The sequence below is a fragment of the Puma concolor genome, chromosome D2, assembly GCF_028749965.1.
Source record: "Puma concolor isolate L17-30 chromosome D2, mPumCon1.1.hap2, whole genome shotgun sequence".
NCBI classification, from domain to species: domain Eukaryota; kingdom Metazoa; phylum Chordata; class Mammalia; order Carnivora; family Felidae; genus Puma; species Puma concolor.
Window position 1 is genome coordinate 59,619,007 of NC_141677.1, and position 17,530 is coordinate 59,636,536.

The 17,530-nt window shown below is 42.8% G+C and overlaps 2 protein-coding genes across 4 annotated transcripts in view; one reads left to right on the plus strand and one right to left on the minus strand.

Moving 5' to 3' along the window:
• Positions 1 to 7,526, plus strand: part of ABCC2 (ATP binding cassette subfamily C member 2) — a 72,537-nt gene extending 65,011 nt beyond the window's left edge. The window contains exon 33 of the mRNA XM_086680605.1: positions 7,002 to 7,526. The gene's annotated coding sequence lies outside the window, so the exon portion shown is untranslated. The remainder of the gene's footprint in view (positions 1 to 7,001) is intronic.
• Positions 7,527 to 11,036: 3,510 nt separating this feature from the next.
• The window catches only part of DNMBP (dynamin binding protein), a 112,852-nt gene continuing 106,358 nt past the window's right edge, over positions 11,037 to 17,530 (minus strand). For all 3 annotated transcript variants that reach the window (XM_025918095.2, XM_025918096.2, XM_086680604.1), the window contains 2 exons: positions 14,303 to 14,844; positions 11,037 to 12,686 (listed from right to left, as the gene is read on the minus strand). In XM_025918095.2, coding sequence (XP_025773880.2) covers positions 12,501 to 12,686; positions 14,303 to 14,844 — 728 coding nt within the window. In that variant the 3' untranslated portion in view covers positions 11,037 to 12,500. The remainder of the gene's footprint in view (positions 12,687 to 14,302; positions 14,845 to 17,530) is intronic.

Genomic DNA, 17,530 nt, shown 5'->3' on the forward strand with positions numbered 1-17,530 from the left:
ATTCTGCAGGGAGAGTCCTCCCCTTGACCTAGTGTCAGGTTAGAGACCGACACGTTGCCTTGTTGACTCCTTCTGCGTGATGGGGTTTATTCCTTATTTACTTGTACACTGTTGGGTCCAGGTTTATCAGAGGGCCTCCTGTCCTGGGCTTTGGCATCTTGTATTACCAACAAAGGTCCAAGTCCTCTGGTTTCAGAAGTCACCCCAAGCTCTGACCCTTCCTTATCTTCCGGATTTTTTTGTGTCACATTATCTTGGGGTCAGTACATTCTTGACTTCCATTTAGTGATGAAATTATATAAAATATCTTCATTTGTTCATTTTAGCTGTTGAGTGAGATGCTCAGAGCCTGGAAGTGGCTGCAGGAAGAGAATAGTAGCTACAAGGCGGGATGCGGAAGGGATTTTTCCTATTTGCTCTGTTCCCATCAGCAGCACCCCTAGCAATGGTGTCTGCAGCGGCAGGCCATACGGGCGGCAGCACCGACTGCACTTTGTCTAGTACTCCAGGAACCGGTGTCCTCATGCTCCTGGGAGACACGAGCGGCTCACCCTCCCAGAAGTCTGGGTTTCAGCTCTGTGGGGCACCTCCTCTGTTTTGTTCGAAATCTGTCCCGGCGATGGGGATGGCAGTTGTGGCAGGCACAGCTATTCTCCCGAGGTAGCAGTGGAGGGGTCCCAGCACCAGGGTGCAGTGAGGTTGAGCATCATTCCTGGCTTCAAAGACTCCAATCTGGCTTTCTTCGTCTCTCGGAGAGTCAGTGAGCTACCTGCTGACACGTGAAAACTCCCTTTCTGCTTAGGTTTACCAGAGTTAGGGGCTGTGGTTTGCAACTAAAAATACTCTCCAGTTGGGGCGCCTGGGTGGCGCAGTCGGTTAAGCGTCCGACTTCAGCCAGGCCACGATCTCGCGGTCCGTGAGTTCGAGCCCCGCGTCAGGCTCTGGGCTGATGGCTCAGAGCCTGGAGCCTGTTTCCGATTCTGTGTCTCCCTCTCTCTCTGCCCCTCCCCCGTTCATGCTCTGTCTCTCTCTGTCCCAAAAATAAATAAACGTTGAAAAAAAAAAAAAAAATTAAAAAAAAAAAAAAATACTCTCCAGCTAATTTATGGTCACTGTGTTTATCACTTTGTCAGATAATTTTCTGTTTGGGTCTCCCTAGTTGTGAGCCTCTTGAAAACAGTAACTATTTTTTTTGTGCATCTCCAGGAGCTAGAATAGAGCAAGTGAACACACATTTTTTTCCAATGTTCGAAATTATATAAACACAATGGGAAAGATGTGTGCTAACAATGCAGGAAGAGGGAAAGAAAAGTAACTCCACATGATACATTGGCACAAACAGACTAAGTGTACCAATCAAATCTCAATTTTTTGCAGGCTAGTTTTGTACAAATGCCTTTTGAAATACTCCCTGAAGAAATTTGTTCCATTTAGGTCATAGGACAAGAACACATTCAATCACAAATGCACACTGATCATGACTTTGCTAATTTTTAAGTAAACACTATTGTATAAACATTGACAGTAAGCAGAGAACTTATTTAGCTATAAGTGTGGAGTCTTCCACATAGACTCTAAACTGTTTTTTAAAAGGCTTTATGTTGGGGCACCTGGGTGGCTCAGTCAGTTGGTCATTCAACTTCAGCTCTGGTCATAATCTTGCAGTTTGTGAGTTCAAGCCCTGCATCAGGCTCTGTGCTGACAGCTCAGAGCCTGGAGCCTGCTTCAGATTGTCTCTCCCTCTCTCTCAAAAACAAAAAACATGGAAAAAAAAAAAAAGGAAGCATTTATCATGCAAATGGATATGAAAAGAAAGCTGAATTAGCAATACTTACATCGGACAAAATAGATTTTAAGATAACCATAAAGGGAACAATCGAAGAGGATATAACAATTATAAATATTTATGCATCCAATATGGACATGGGAGCAAATACATAAAGCAGTAAATAATAAAGTAATTGATAGGGGCGCCTGGGTGGCGCAGTCGGTTAGGCGTCCGACTTCAACCAGGTCACGATCTCGCGCTCCGTGAGTTCGAGCCCCGCGTCAGGCTCTGGGCTGATGGCTCGGAGCCTGGAGCCTGTTTCTGATTCTGTGTCTCCCTCTCTCTCTCTGCCCCTCCCCCGTTCATGCTCTGTCTCTCTCTGTCCCAAAAATAATAAACGTTAAAAAATAAATAAATAAATAAAGTAATTGATAGTAGTACAATAATAATAGTAGGGGACTTCAACATCCCACTTAAATCAATGGACAGATCACTCCAACAAAAAATCAACAAGGAAACTGGACCAGATGGATTTAACAAGATATATTCAGAGCATTCCATCTTAAAACAGAACACACATTCTTCTCAAAGTGCACATGGAACATTCTCCAGAATAGGTCACATATTAGGCCACAAAACAAGTCTCAACAAATTCAGAAAGTTCAAAGTCATACCAGGCATCTTTTCTGACTACAACACTATGAAACTGGAAATCAACCACAAGAAAAAAATCTGGAAGAAGCACAAATACATGGAAGTTAAATAACATGATACTAAACAATGAATGGGTCAAGCAAGAAATCCAAGAGGAAATTAAAAAAATACATGGAGACAAATGAAAATAAAACCATGGTCCAAGATCTTTGGGATGCAGCAAAAACTGTTCGAAAAAGGAGGTTTCTAGCAATACAAGCCTACTTTAAGAAGAAAAATCTCAAACAACCTAGCCTAACACCTGAAGGAACTAGAAAAAGAACAAAACTCCAAACTCCAAGAGAAGAAAGGAAGGAATAATGATCAGAGCAGAAAAAAATGATATAGAACCAAACAACAAACCATACAATAGAACAGATCAATGAAATCAGGAGCTGGTTCTTTGAAAAGATCAATAAGATTTTGATAAAAAAAAAAAAAAGGACTCAAACAAAATCAGACATGAAAGAGGAGAAATAACCGATACCACAGAAATACAAAGGATTCCAAGAGAACATTACGAAAAATTGTATGCCAGCAAACTGAAGAGCCTGGAAGAACTGGACAAATTCCTAGGAACATATGACCTCCCAAAATTGAATAAGAGAAAATATGAACAAACTGATTACTCATTCAGTTTCATTGCTGGTAATCAAAAAACTCCCAACAAACGAGTGAATTCTACCAAACATTTAAAGAACAGTTAGTATCTATTCTTCTCAACCTATTCCAAAAAACAGAAGAGTAAGGAAAGCTTCAAAATTCATTCTATGAGGACAGCATTACCTTGATACCAAAATCATATAAAGACATTATAATAAAAAATACGGGGGGCGGGGCGCCTGGGTGGCGCAGTCGGTTAAGCGTCCGACTTCAGCCAGGTCACGATCTCGCGGTCCGTGAGTTCGAGCCCCGCGTCAGGCTCTGGGCTGATGGCTCAGAGCCTGGAGCCTGTTTCCGATTCTGTGTCTCCCTCTCTCTCTGCCCCTCCCCTGTTCATGCTCTGTCTCTCTCTGTCCCAAAAATAAATAAACGTTGAAAAAAAAAAAAAAAAAAAAAAAAAAAAAAAAAAAAAAATACGGGGGGCGCCTGGGTGGCTCAGTCGGTTGAGCGTCCGACTTCGGCTCAGGTCATGATCTCAGAGCCTGTGAGTTCGAGCCCTGCGTCGGGCTCTGTGCTGACAGCTCAGAGCCTGGAGCCTGCTTCTGCTTCTGTGTCTCCCTCTCTTTCTGCCCCTAACCCACTTGCATTCTGTCTCTGTCTCTGTCTCAAAAATAAATAAACATTAAAAAAAAAATTAAAAAAAAAATACAGGCCAAAACCTCTAATGAATGTAGATGCAAAAATTCTCAACAGAATATTAGCAAACTGAATCCAGCAATACATTCAAAAAATCATTCACTACAATCATATGAGATTTATTCCTGAGATGCAAGAGGGATTCAATATTCGCAAATCAATCAATGCAATCCATCACATCAACAAAAGGATAAAAACCATAGGATCATTTCAATAGATGGAGAAAAAACATTTGACAAGGTAAAACATCCATTCATGATAAAAAAAAAAACCCTTCAACAAAGTAGGGTTAGAGGGAACATACCTCAACATAAAGGTCATATGGAAATCCCACAGCAGGGTGGTTTGTTCAGTCGAGTGGCCAATTCCCGATTTTGGCTCAGGTCATGATCTTATGGTTGTGAGATCGAGTCCCTTGTTGGTCTCCGCACTGGGCATGGAACCTGCTTAAGATTCTCTCCCCCTGTCCCTCTGCCCCTCCCCTGCTCATGCTCTCTCTTTGAAGGAATGAATGAATGAATGAATGAATGAATGAAAAACCTACAGCGAACATCATACTCAATGGGGGGAAACTGAGAGCTTTTCCCTTAAGGTCAGGAAGAAGATAAGGATGTCCACTCTTACCACTTTTATTCAACATAGTACTGGAAATCCTAGCCCCAACAATCAGACAAGAAAAAGGAATAAAAGGTATCCAAATTGGTAAGGAAGAAGGAGTACTTTCACTACTTGTAGATGACATGACACTATATATAGAAAATCCTATAAAGACTTCACAAAAACACTACTAGAACTGATAAATGAATTCAGGAAGGTTAAAGGATACAAAAATCAATATACAGAAATCTATTGCATTTCTTTTTAATTTTGTTTATTTTTGAGAGAGAGAGAGACAGACAGAGACAGAGTATGAGTAGGGAAGGGACAGAGAGAGAAGGAGACACAGAATCCGAAGCAGACTCCAGGCTCTGAGCTGTCAGCACAAAGCCAGATGTGGGGCTCGAACTCATGAACTGTGAGATTATGACCTGAACTGAAGTCAGATGCTTAACCGACTGAGCCACCCAGGCGCCCCTTTATTGCATTTCTATACACTAATAATGAAGTCACAGAAAAGAGAAATTAAAACAATCCTATTTATAGTTGCACCAAAAATAAAATACCTAGGAATCAACTTAACCAAGGATGTAAAAGACCTGTATGCTGTACACTATAAAACACTGATGAAATAAACTAAAGATGACACAAACAAATGGAAAAAGATTCCATGCTCATGGACTGGAAGAAGAAATACTGTTAAAATTTCCATGCTACGAAAAGCAATCTATAGATTTAATACAATCCCTATCAAAATACCAACAGCATTTTTCACAGAGCTAGAACAATTAATCCTAAAATTTGTGTAGAACCACAGAAGACCCTAAATAGTCAAAGCAATCTTGAAAAAGAACAAAACTGGAGGTATCACAAGCCCAGATTTCAAGATCTGCTACAAAGCTGTAGTGATCAAAATGGTATGGTACTGGCACAAAAATAGACACACAGATCAATGGAACAGAATAGACAGCCCAGAAATAAACCCATGATTATAAGCTCAATTAATCTTCAACAAAGGAGGAAAGAATAAACAATGGGAAAAAGTCTGTTCAACAAATGGTGTTAGGAAAACTGAACCACTCACTTACACCATATACAAAATTAATTCAAAATGGATTAAAGACCTAAATGTGAGACCTGAAACCATAACAACCCTAGAAGAGAACATAGGAAGTAATTTCTCTGACACTTGCTATAGCACAATTTTTCCTAGATGTGTCTCCTGAGGCAAGAGAGAAAAAGACTGTAAACTATTGCTACTACACCAAAATAAAAAGCTTCTGCATACCAAAAAATCAACAAAATTAGAGACAACCTCCTGAATGGGAGAAGATATTTGCATATAATAATGGGTTAGTATCCAAAATATATAAAGAACTTCTACAACTCAATATCAAGAAAACCCAATAATCCAATTAAAAATGGGCAGAAGACATGAATAGACATTTCTCCAAAGAAGACATACATACGGTGAACAGATACATGAAAAGATGCTCAGTATCAATCATCGGGGAAATGCAAATCAAAACCACAAGATCCACCTCACACCTGTTAGAATGGCTAAAATAAAAAACACAAGAAACAACAAACTGGTGCACCCACTGTGGAAAACAGTATGGAGGTTTCTCAAAAAATTAAAATTATTATCATATGATCCAGTAATTCCACTACTGGGTATTACTCAAAAAAATACAAAAACACTAATTCAAAGTGACATATGCACAACATATGCACCCCTGTATTTATTGTCACATTATTTACAATAGCCAAATTACAGAAGTAGCACAAGTGTCCATTGACTGATGAAGATGTGATACACACACACACACACACACACACACACTAGAATATACTCAGCCATAAAAAAAGAATGAAATCTTACCATTTGCAATATGGATGGACAGATAGAAAGCTAAGTGAAATAAGTCAGTCAGAGATAGATAAATACCATATGATTTCACTCATACATTGTATTTAAGAAACAAATGAACAAAGCAAAAAAGATACAAAACAAGAAACAGACCCTGAACTATAGAGAATAAACTGATGGTTACCAAAGGGGAAGGGGGTGGGGGGATGGGTGAAATAGGTGAAGGAGATTAAAGAGTACACTTATCATGATGAGCACTGAGTAATGTACAGAATTATTGGATCACTATAATGTACACTTGAAATTATTATAATACTGTAAACTATACTGGAATAAAAAAGGGCTTTATGATATTTAAAGATATTAAAGTAAAAGATGATAAAAATGCATAAAAGAATTGGCTGCAAGAAGCATTCCATTTCCATAGCATTCCTTTTTACTTCACAGGCAGGAAATAGATTATGCTATACAATTTAACTATGCAATGTAAAAATCAACTAGTTAGGGAAGAAGTAGAAAAAAGAAAAAAAGGGGTGTGTGTAAGGCAGAATTCCTTTTAGGTAAAATGAACAGAAAAACAAAGTTTCTGGAAGAAAAGAAAAATTACTTAGGACTAGTTTTGTTCTTACTGAACCTAAACAATGAACTAATGTAAGAGCTCCTTTCTTCAACTCTAACAATCAAGGCCTTGGTCGCCATATTGGTTAGTCACCTTGGTCCTCACTGTGACAGCCTCTGGCTATTCTTCCTGATAATCACTGTCATGGATTTCAGGTCCACCTACCGTCTCCTTGGCTTCCACTATGAATGATTGGTTCTGCTGGAGCAACAGTCTTTGGGACGTTTGCTGCATAAGCCCACAGCCACTCACTCTTCTCTAGGAAACAACTTTGTTGGAATCCATCTATAGAGATTGTTGAGTTATCCACTGGTTGTACCTCTAGACACAGATTTCTTTCCCAACACCTGGTGCTAACACCCTTGCCTGCTGGCTCTTTTGTTGTTAGCATCTATATGCAGGAAAACTGTGATGTTAAGGTTTAACATTCTGGTATCATAGAGACGCCTCCTAGCCCCATAGATATCTGCCTGGCTGATACTGTATTTCCAATCTATAAACCAATTACACTTTTGCTAGCTTTTCATTTTCCTCATCAAAAGGTCTAATTTTCCTGCATACTTACCTTCAATGTTAATGGTTGACCCAAATCCTTTTGTTTTAGCCAGATTTAAAGTAGGGGTATGGCTCAAGGGCCAAATCTGGCTGTTTCTGTAAATGAAGATTTATCAGAACCACCATGCTCACTTGTTTTTGTATTATCTATGCCTACTCTTGGGTTACAGTGGCAGAGTTGAGGAGCTGTGACAGACTGTATGGCCTACAAAGCCTAGAATATTCACTGTCTGGCCTTGTACAGAAAAGGTTTGCTGACCCCTATTGCAGAATCACCAGGGTAGCCTGAATTGGATCATACAGAAATAATGGTCCCTAAAGATGTGCACATCCTAATCCTCAAAACCCATGAGGACTTATTTACCTTACATATCAAAAGGGACTTTGCAGATGGGATTAAGGATATTGAGATGACCTTATCCAGAGGGGCCCAATGTAATCAAAAGGATCCCCAGAAGAGAGGCAGGAGGACCACAGAATGAAGATAGTGTCAGGGCAGAGACATTGGAAGACGCTATGCTGCTGGCTTTAATGATGGAGAAAGGGAACATAAGCCAATGCAGGCAGCTTCTAGAAGCTGGAAAAGGCAGGGAAACAGATTCTCCCTTGGAACCTCCAGAAGGAACTGGCCCTACCGACACTGTCTAGCTGAGTGAGTGAGACTGATTTTGCACTTCTGACCTCCGGAATTATAAGAAATTTGTGTTGTTTTAGGCCACAAACTGTGGTAATTTGTTATAGCAGCAATAGGAAACCAATACAATACGATAAGTCCAAGTAGCTCTGATGAAATTGCCAATATTCTCCAACTGAAGTTGGCTTAATGACAATTCATTGATCTTCAGTGAATCCCATTTGAGTTTGCAGACGACTACACCATCTTTTCAGCCCTGCTAAACACAGGTTTCAGTGCTCATACCTGTCCCTCTGCTGGCAAACTGCCAGCATCTTATTCAGCATCATCATTTTTGGAGGTAATCTTTTCTTGACCTCAGCGGAGAGGTTGTGGGAAGGTCCTTTGTTAAAGTGAGTCATGGTGACTCCGTAAGAGGCGGCTGCGACACATCAGCAGTCTCTCTCAGCTTCCCTGATCCTGGACCTGAGGAGTGGCTATGGGAAAGGTTTGGAGCTTGACTCCTCTTGGGTGTCTCAGGGGATAACTAGCATGGTGGTACACAGGCAGTGACTTGTGACATGGTTGAGGCCTGCAGACCTCTCCCCGCCTACCCCCGATCTGCAGTGGAGTCCCATGCATCGGCCGGCTCCCAACGTCTCCCGAATGAACACCCTGCCGCCGCCCAGACCAGAATGCTTGCTCCCTCTCACCACACCACCAGAACTTACCTCTGGGAAAACACTACACTGGCTCCCTTTTCTTGGAGGGTCACCCCTGAGTGGGGTGAGGGAATAACTTGCAAGGTCTGCAATTTGTTGTTGAACACTCCCTTCTTGATACATGCAAAATACTAATATCGATCTTCAGTAATACTCGCATGGAAAGTTCCAGTGGGCTGAGTGAGATACAGCAAGGGTTCTCCTGTACCTAAGAAAGACATAAGAGTAAAATCTTCATCAATACAACATATTAATATATAGAGAAGTTTAAAATCCTGACCTGTACGGTGATTTAGAATGATGCGTATACATCTTGAAGTTTCTTGGTCCTCGGGCTCTAAGGTTCTGCAAGTGAAGCATCTGTGTCCTTCTAGGGCCTGTTTGTATTCCTGACCCTGAAACAAAACCCACATAAACAGAGTCCCAGCTGCACAACTAATTAAAACAGAGTGACACAAAATTCAATCCTTATTAGAACCACGTACTACTGAGCTCCTAGAGCTCAGTGCGCAAAAATTTACACACGTCATCTTATTTGGTTCCCACAATAATTTTGAGAGGAAAGCCAGAAATCGAGACTTTATAGATGGCAATTCCCACCACTTCTCCATTCTCCTAGGACTTTTGGATGAAAGCACAACTGAAGAGCTACTTCCAGACAGGGAAGGGAGAAAATTCATGAGAGGAAGCAAGTAGGCAAACCGGATTGAGAGATTTTCCTCAATGACATTTCCTTCTGTTGTGTCTGAAACATCTGACACCCTTTCCTTCCGTGGTTTCTGTAACTCTTACTTTTCTGACGGCAGAAAAGCCCATTTACAAAAATTGCCTTGACGGATGTTCTCAAACTTGGATGTGTGCACAAATCACGTGGGGCCTGCATTTCCAGCAGCTCCCAGGTTAGTGACGGTGATGCCACTGGGCTGACAGCCACACTTGCGGAAGCAAGACAAGCAGACATCTAGTGTTTAAAACAAAAGACACATTTTCAGAAACCCGTCCCCATCCCAATGACCTCCTCTTTGCCAGTGATTCCATCATTTCTTTAATTTCATATTCTTTATAGGATGCTTTTTTCCACTCTCAAGCATTCTTATATCCGAAGCAGTTAACTTTTTTTCCTATTAGATTTTCTTGCCTTTGATCTGTAGTCCCTCCCAATCATCTTGTAACATTTAGCTTTCCTAAAACAGGCAATCTACTTAAGAACTTCCAAGAGTTTATTACCAGACTCATCAAATCTAAATTCCTTGACTTGAACCTCAAGGCTCTCCGATTTATCACTATGTATCAGGCAGTGTTCTAGCACTCTCCATGTTCCAACTCATTCAATCCTTACAACAACCCATGAGGTGGCTAGTGTTACCATCTACTTTAGAGGTGGGAGCTGAAGCATGGGTTGGGTAAGTTGCCAGGGTCATACAGCTCTTAGGTGTCTCAAGCCAGACAGTCTGGCTCCAGAACAAGGTGTAAAAACTCAGCTAGAGAACTCGTTTAAATTCAGGATTCATCAAAAACTTGATGTGTGACTTGGGGAAGTCACAATGTCATTAGATCTCATTTTCCTAGTTCATAAAATGAGTTGGCCTAGTTGATCTGTAAGTTTCTGTACCACAGAGTCTACCTATTCAATCATGTTTTCTATCCCTTAACAATATCAGACAATCGGGGCACCTGGGTGGCTCAGTTGGTTAAGCGTCCGACTTCGGCTCAGGTCATTATCTCACGGCTTGTGAGTTCGAGCCCCGCGTCGGGCTCTGTGCTCATAGCTCAGAGCCTGGAGCCTGTTTCAGATTCTGTGTCTCCCTCTCTCTCTCTGACCCTCCCCTGTTCATGCTCTGTCTCTGTCTCAAAAGTAAATAAACGTTAAAAAAAAAAAACAATATCAGACAATTGCTTCACAGTCACCCACACATCATCCTCCACCTCCCGTCCCCAGCCCCGTCTGGCTGCTACTCCAAGCCTTGTTACTTAACCGCTAGTGCACCGGCTTCCACTTCTGTAATATCAGGAAAACACTTACCTCGTAGGGCTTCCAGTTTAGAGACTTCAGCTCTTCCATTCTGCTAGGATAAACACGCTTAAAACAAACAGGCAATTGCCTGCAGCACGGGGGTCTTGAGGGTACAGTCATTCCGTTGAAATTATATTTGACAAAATGAGTTTTTGACTTGGATTTCTTCAGTTAGCCTCCCATTTTCCAGAATCTAGACATCATTTTGAATTGTCACAGAGGTACCCTCAGAAATCTGATTAGGCTCAAGCTAAACATGGAGGGAAATCAAGAAAACACACTCATGGCCCTTAGAAATGCTTTTATTTATAAAATAACTACTTAAATATAAACATCTCTAAATATAAACACTATTCACAAGAGACTCGCGTTGCTGCCTTCAGACCAACCCACAGACACACAGAGCTAAGGGGTACACAAGTGTCTCCCAATTCATCAGGATTTTAAGGCCAAAGGTGCACTTGGACGAGCAGGGGCTGGAGGTGTTCTTCATTCCCTTAAGACAGAATTCATAGTTTCTTGTTTCAAGGTAGGCTCCATATCTGAGGCAGACCTTAAGAATAAGAGCCCTCCTCAAATAGAACTTTTAGGGGGAGATTCTTTCTGTAAGGATTAGCAAATCGTTTCCTGAGGCCAAAGGGAGGTACGATCAGGCACTTTAGAATCTGTTTGGCTTAGACTACGGTCTCTGAAGCACGGAGGTTAGTGGTGAAACAGAGAATGCTTATTTCCAAGTCTAGGATAAGCTACCTCTGGGACTGCTTATCCTAAATCATATAAGACACGTGTGCTATGCTTTCTGCCTCTGTGGGTAGTAGGTGTGGAAGAAGGAGAAAGGCATCTGGTCTTCCACAAAGCCAGACTGCTTCCAGCTCCCTGTGGAACGAATCCTTTTCATGGGGTTGCTGGAGCTCTGAGCCTGTTCTCCTAAGAAAATCTATCAGTTATTGGATTGCAGGTGAAGGGCTAGGAGAGATCACACACGGACTCGATAAAGCAGAGGTGGCTGTTCGAAAGTATAGGTAGCTATACACCTAAAAGGGAAGAGAACCTTCCAGATAAAGATCGAAGGGAAATACAGACCGTAAATATTTTTTAAAAAGAGAAAACAACAGAATTTTGCAGAGCCAATCTGGAAATGCAGTATTTGAAATAAATAAGGAAAAGATTGCAGATGGTAGTGTTTTAGGGACTTTTAGGAATTAGGGGCGGGTGTGTATGCGTGAATGTGTGTGCTGAACACTGGAGCTCTGAAACACCAGATTTGATACAATCTCAACAAACTCCTTGCCACATGCAGAAGCACAGTCTAAAAGGGCTCCCGGAGAATTCGTCATCCAAGTCAATTTCTGGTCATTTGTTCGTGGAGCACAGGACCACCCCAAACTCAGTATGGTGTAACCAGCGCCAACATCTAATGCTGTAGCACAGCTTCCAGCATACATACAATACTGGTTTTCCGGCTGGCGGCTTCTCATTCCCAAAGGCTGACCCACGACTTGCCTCTTCTCATGGTCACTGAATCCTTCATAGCCCTAGGGTCCATTTCAAATCCTAGAAAGTCTAGTGAGCATCAAGATTGACACAACCCAGTGGTGGTGAACAAGACCCATCTTGTGCCCCACTGTGCCATGGTTAAGCAATGTAGACAGGGCCTGTGTCCCAGGAGCAGGTGCCCTCTTGGGGGCCACCAGAACCCTTCAGCAGAAGGAAAGTGAAGGCAGCAAGGTTGAGCGGGAGGGAGAATGGCTCAGGTGTATTCAGTTTTGCGGATATAATTGGATGGAACATAGCCCTTCTTCCCATTAACTTCGGCTAACCACCACTCTGTATTTCCTGTAACATCTTTAAACTCCAGGATCTTGAGTCTCTGATTGGCTGACACACTCAGCTCATTTGGGTTCCGTGCCTTAAAGGTATAGACAGCAAAATAGACCTGGGGAGGGAGAGAAAGTGAGTTAGGAAATGGGAAGCTGCTTGGAGCAATACTGTCCAACAGAACTTCCTTCAGTGGTGGGGTTGTACGATTCCTGCACCATCCAGTATGGCAGCCTCTAGCCACATGTGGCTGTCAAGCACTTGAAGTATTATGGCCAGTAAGACTGAGGTGCTTAATTTTTTTTTTTTTCAAGAGATTTTTAAAAAATATTTATTTATTTTTGAGAGCGAGCGAGAGCATAAGCGGGGGGGGGGGGGGGGGGTGGACACAAAATCCAAAGCAGGTCCTGAGCTATCAGCACAGAGTCCAATGTGGGGCTCGAACTCATGAACTGTGAGATCATGACCTGAGCCAAAGTCAGACACTTAACTGACTGAGCCACCCAGGTGCCCCATGAGGTGCTTAAGTTTTAATTTTATTTAATTTTAACTAAAACTTAAATGGCTACCCAAGGCTGGTGGCTACCATTATGAACAGGGCAGATTCAAGGAAAACCAAAATCCATATTCTTTTACTCTTTCAGAGTTGCCTTAAAGAGGAGAAGGAACCGTCAGTCAATATGGAAGATGGGTGATACTCAGTGATCAGAAGGGGAAGCCAAGAGGCCTGAGGGGCACAAGGATGAAAACACACCTGAGGAGTCTTAGGGCCTGGACAGGAGTTGATGAAGTTCAAAGTGAGCTCTTTAAACAAAATCAGAATCTGAAAAAGGACCATTTTCTCCTTCCACATGTCTAGAAACTGTCCACTGGGAGCCCAGACCTTAGATGTCTGTCCTGGGCAGTGAGTAGTAACAGAACTGCCAGAGAAATGCGCATGCCCTATGCTCATCTGTAGCACTGAGGAATGTGGCAATAGAAAGACTGGGCTGAGAATCCAGTGTGAAAACTGGTTCTGGAATCCAAAGCTTGACAGAAGCAAATACCTCCGTAACCGCGGAGTCTCACAAACAAAGGCAACCCTGATGGAGATGAGCTCACAGACAGATGTTATAAAACACACACAGAAACTCCCTGCTGCAAGAGTGAGCAAAAGCCATAAGTGGGTGACAGGGATTCCTCAGCTGTGAATGTGAAAATGACTTTAAAATATGTAGGTTTAAGACATTCAAGATGCAAAAAGGTTAGAGAGGGAGAGAGCCAAAGCATAAGGGACTCTTAAAAACTGAGAACAAACTGAGGGTTGATGGGGGGTGGGAGGGAGGGAAGGGTGGGTGATGGGTATTGAGGAGGGCATCTTTTGGGATGAGCACTGCGTGTTGTATGGAAACCAATTTGACAATAAATTTCATCTTAAAAAAAATAATAATAAAAATAAAAAAAATTCAAGATACAAAAGCTATGTTCAAATTCATAAGACAAGAATAGGCCATTATATAAAGAATGGGAAAAACTGACCCTGAGCCAGAATGTTATTTCTAAATTCTATGGGAAGAAAAAAATAGCTGTTTGAATAAAAACCTAAGTAGATGGGATAAACAGCAGATTTTCTAAGAGTCGCCCATGAGCTCAGCCCAGATTCCCGCACAGGCCCTGGGCGTGCCTGGGACATCCCCGCTCCCACACCTCCAGCCTTCCTGCTGCCTGTTCCACATGGTGACTGGGAGCGCTTACCTGGTTGCCTTCTGCCTCACTGCTTTCTGGCTCTTCACTTCTGTCTTCCAGAGACTGGGTTGTTCTTGTACATCCTTTTATGAGGTCTTTTCCCTGCCCATTTCGCCCTGGTAGGGAGTAACCTACCATTTCTGGATGCCTGGAGTTTCTGTGGCTCCTGAGGGCAGGGGCAGGCTGGTTAATGTCTCTGACTGCTTCCATAGAGTCCCACGGCCTGGGCTGGGAGCTGGGGTCTGGGTCTGAAGGGCACCTGGAAAGACTGCTGTCTGAGCAACCCAAGTTTAAGGATGCACTGAGAGTTTCTTGGTCTACTTCCTTCAATGCATCTTGAGGCTGTTTCTGGCAAGACCCTGAGGTAAAGGACACAGCCATGCTGCTGGGGTTGACGGTCAAGGTGCTGCCGTTGTTCTGCCGTGGGAATCTAGGAGAGGAGCTGCTATGCTCCGACTCGGTGGAGGAGTGGCTGCCAACAGAGACATCGGAGTGGCTGCGGCGGGCGTTGTAGGGCTTCAGGAAGGAGCTGTACACAAAGCCTTTGGTGACTACGGGGAGGAAAAAATCAACATGAAGAGCTTTTAGTGGAAGGGATAGCAGGCGGAGTCAACAGAGAAAAAACTGTGGTTGAAAAGCTAGGTCAAGAGGCGCCTGGGTAGCTCAGTCGGTTAAGCACCCGATTCTTGGTTTCGGCTCAGGTCACGATCTCGCGGTTTGTGAGATCAAGCCCTGCCCGAATAAGGCTCCACACTGCCATCGTGGAGCCTGCTTGGGATTCTCTTGGGATTCTCTCTCTCTCTGCCCCTCCCTGACTAGAGCTCGCTCTCACACATGCTTTTTTTAATCTTTATTTGTTTTTGAGAGAGACAGTACAAGGAGAGGGGCAGAGAGAGAGAGAGAGAGAGAGAGAGAGACAGAATCCGAAGGAGGATCCAGGCTCTGAGCTGTCAGCACAGATGCTATCTCTTTCAAATAAATAAAACTTTAAAAGAAGAAAAGAAAGCTAGGTCAATAGTGTGAGGGACAAAAGAAGATGCCTAGGGACAAAAAAGATGAGACATTCAATCCCAGGTCCGATGTGGGTGGAGACGCAACTCTGGCTGCCTGCCAGCGCGTTCTCGTTACAACCCCATAACAATGAGTGACAGGAGCCCTCGTGAAGACTCAAGAGGAAAGTATTAAAAATCACCACGTGTGTGAGAATGAACATATGAAGAGAATTTAACAGGATATCTACACCATGGAAACAAAGACTAGGAGAGACTTAACTAAGGATGTGTTCAGGTACACCAAGTACAGAAAAAGGGATTTTAAAAACCATCCTCATAGTGACAGAGCCCCTCAGAAAGGGCCTCCGGCTCTGTTTTCCATCTGGAGCACTTGAATCCCGCTTCTAGTTTGGGAACGTGGTGGAAATACTGTGAGAAGAGTCTCAAGTAGGAAGCGGTTTATAGGAGTTAGTATATACACAACACAGGCACAGCACATGTTCACTTTAATAAATTGCCTAAGATGATGACAGGGAGGGCCCTCGGCTAAAACTTTTATTATTTTGGGGGCGGGGGCGTGGGGAAGAAAGTTTTAATACAAGCGATCAGGTGCTTACAAAATTATTGGAAGGTCTAAAGGATCAGGGGCTAGGCTGGGCCTGGCTCCCGAAACCCTACTGCACACCTGCCCATACCAGCAGAACTTCTACCTCAATCACAGCAGGAATCCGGAATCAGGAAGATGCAACACTCTCCCTTCTGGACGGATTTCTGAATTTAAGTCTCCTCTGACTGCACCCAGTTGGTGAACCCAAGTCAGATACAAATCCCTACTGCAAGGAAGTCCTCAGCTAAAACTTTTAAACATAAAAGATTGAAATCCCTGATCCACAGAAACATTTTTTATGTTAAGAAAGAAGTATCTGTCAAGGCAGGGACCTGGAGAATGTCACCTCTGTGCGAGGAAGGGCCATCTCCGTCTTCATCTTCAATGTGTTTTCTGTACCTAAGAAAACTGCTGCCACCCTTGTTACATCTGCTGAATGATGGGAGGGGTCCCCGGGGCAGATGGTGAGGGGTAGAGGGTCTAACAACTGATCCTAATACTGTGGGCTTCCTGCCACCCCTCATCAGGATGGGGAAGAGAAAAGCCCCAAGGATGGAGCAGCCTCTTGAACAGCCTGGATCTTGACCAGGAGTCTTTCTATGAACCCGTCACCTGCTTCACCGGCCCATCACCCTCCATCCTTGTCCTTCCTTTCCCACTTCCAATCTCCATTCCTTGGGGAAAGCAGGAGTGGATGGAAGAGAGAAAATCCACAAAATACTTTCAAACTGAGAATGTCACAATTTTACATTCCAGTGGTGTGAACATAGATGTTTATTATATAGGCCCACAGTCCTTATTAAAATGCTTATTTAGGGGGTGCCTGGGTGGCTCAATTGGTTAAACATCTGACTCTTGATTTCAGCTCAGGTCATGATCTCTCAGTTACCGAGTTTGAGCCCCTTGTCGGGTTCCGCATGGACAGTGCAGAGCCTGTTTGGGATTCTCTCCCTCTCTCTCCACCCCTCCCTCCTCCTTTCTCGCTCTCTCAAAATAAATAAACTTATAAATAAAAATAAAATGTTGAGGGCCAGATATGTTTTGGAATTCAGACTTTTTGAATTTTGGAAAAGGACTCAAGTACATATACTGTCTATGACATCTCCAGCAGTATCTAGGTCAACACCTCATAATTAAACCAATTCATGTTTCTAAAATGTATGACTATTCGCATCAAAAGAGATGAGTAATGATTATATATAGGCTCACGTCACTTTGTTTGGATTTTGCTATCAAATAAGTTCAGATAAGGGAAGATTTTGGCAAATGAATTCTTGTTTTTCAGAGCGTTTGGATTTGTGGAATTGGGGAGAAAGGATATGGATCAGTATTACTCTTTTTACTTCTCCTTTAATTCTATTACAAGCCCTGCCCCACCACCACCCTGCTAGAAACAAACTATAAGCTATTTTTATTTTATTTATTTATTTATTTTTTTAATTTAATGTTTATTTATTTCTGAGAGAGAGAGAGAGACAGAGTGCGAGCAGGGGAGGGTCAGAGAGAGAGGGAGACATGAATCCGAAGCAGGCTCCAGTCTCTGAACTGTCAGCACAGAGCCCGACACGGGGCTTGAACCCACAAACTGTGAGATCATGACCTGAGCCGAAGTCAGACGCTTAACTGACTGAGCCACTC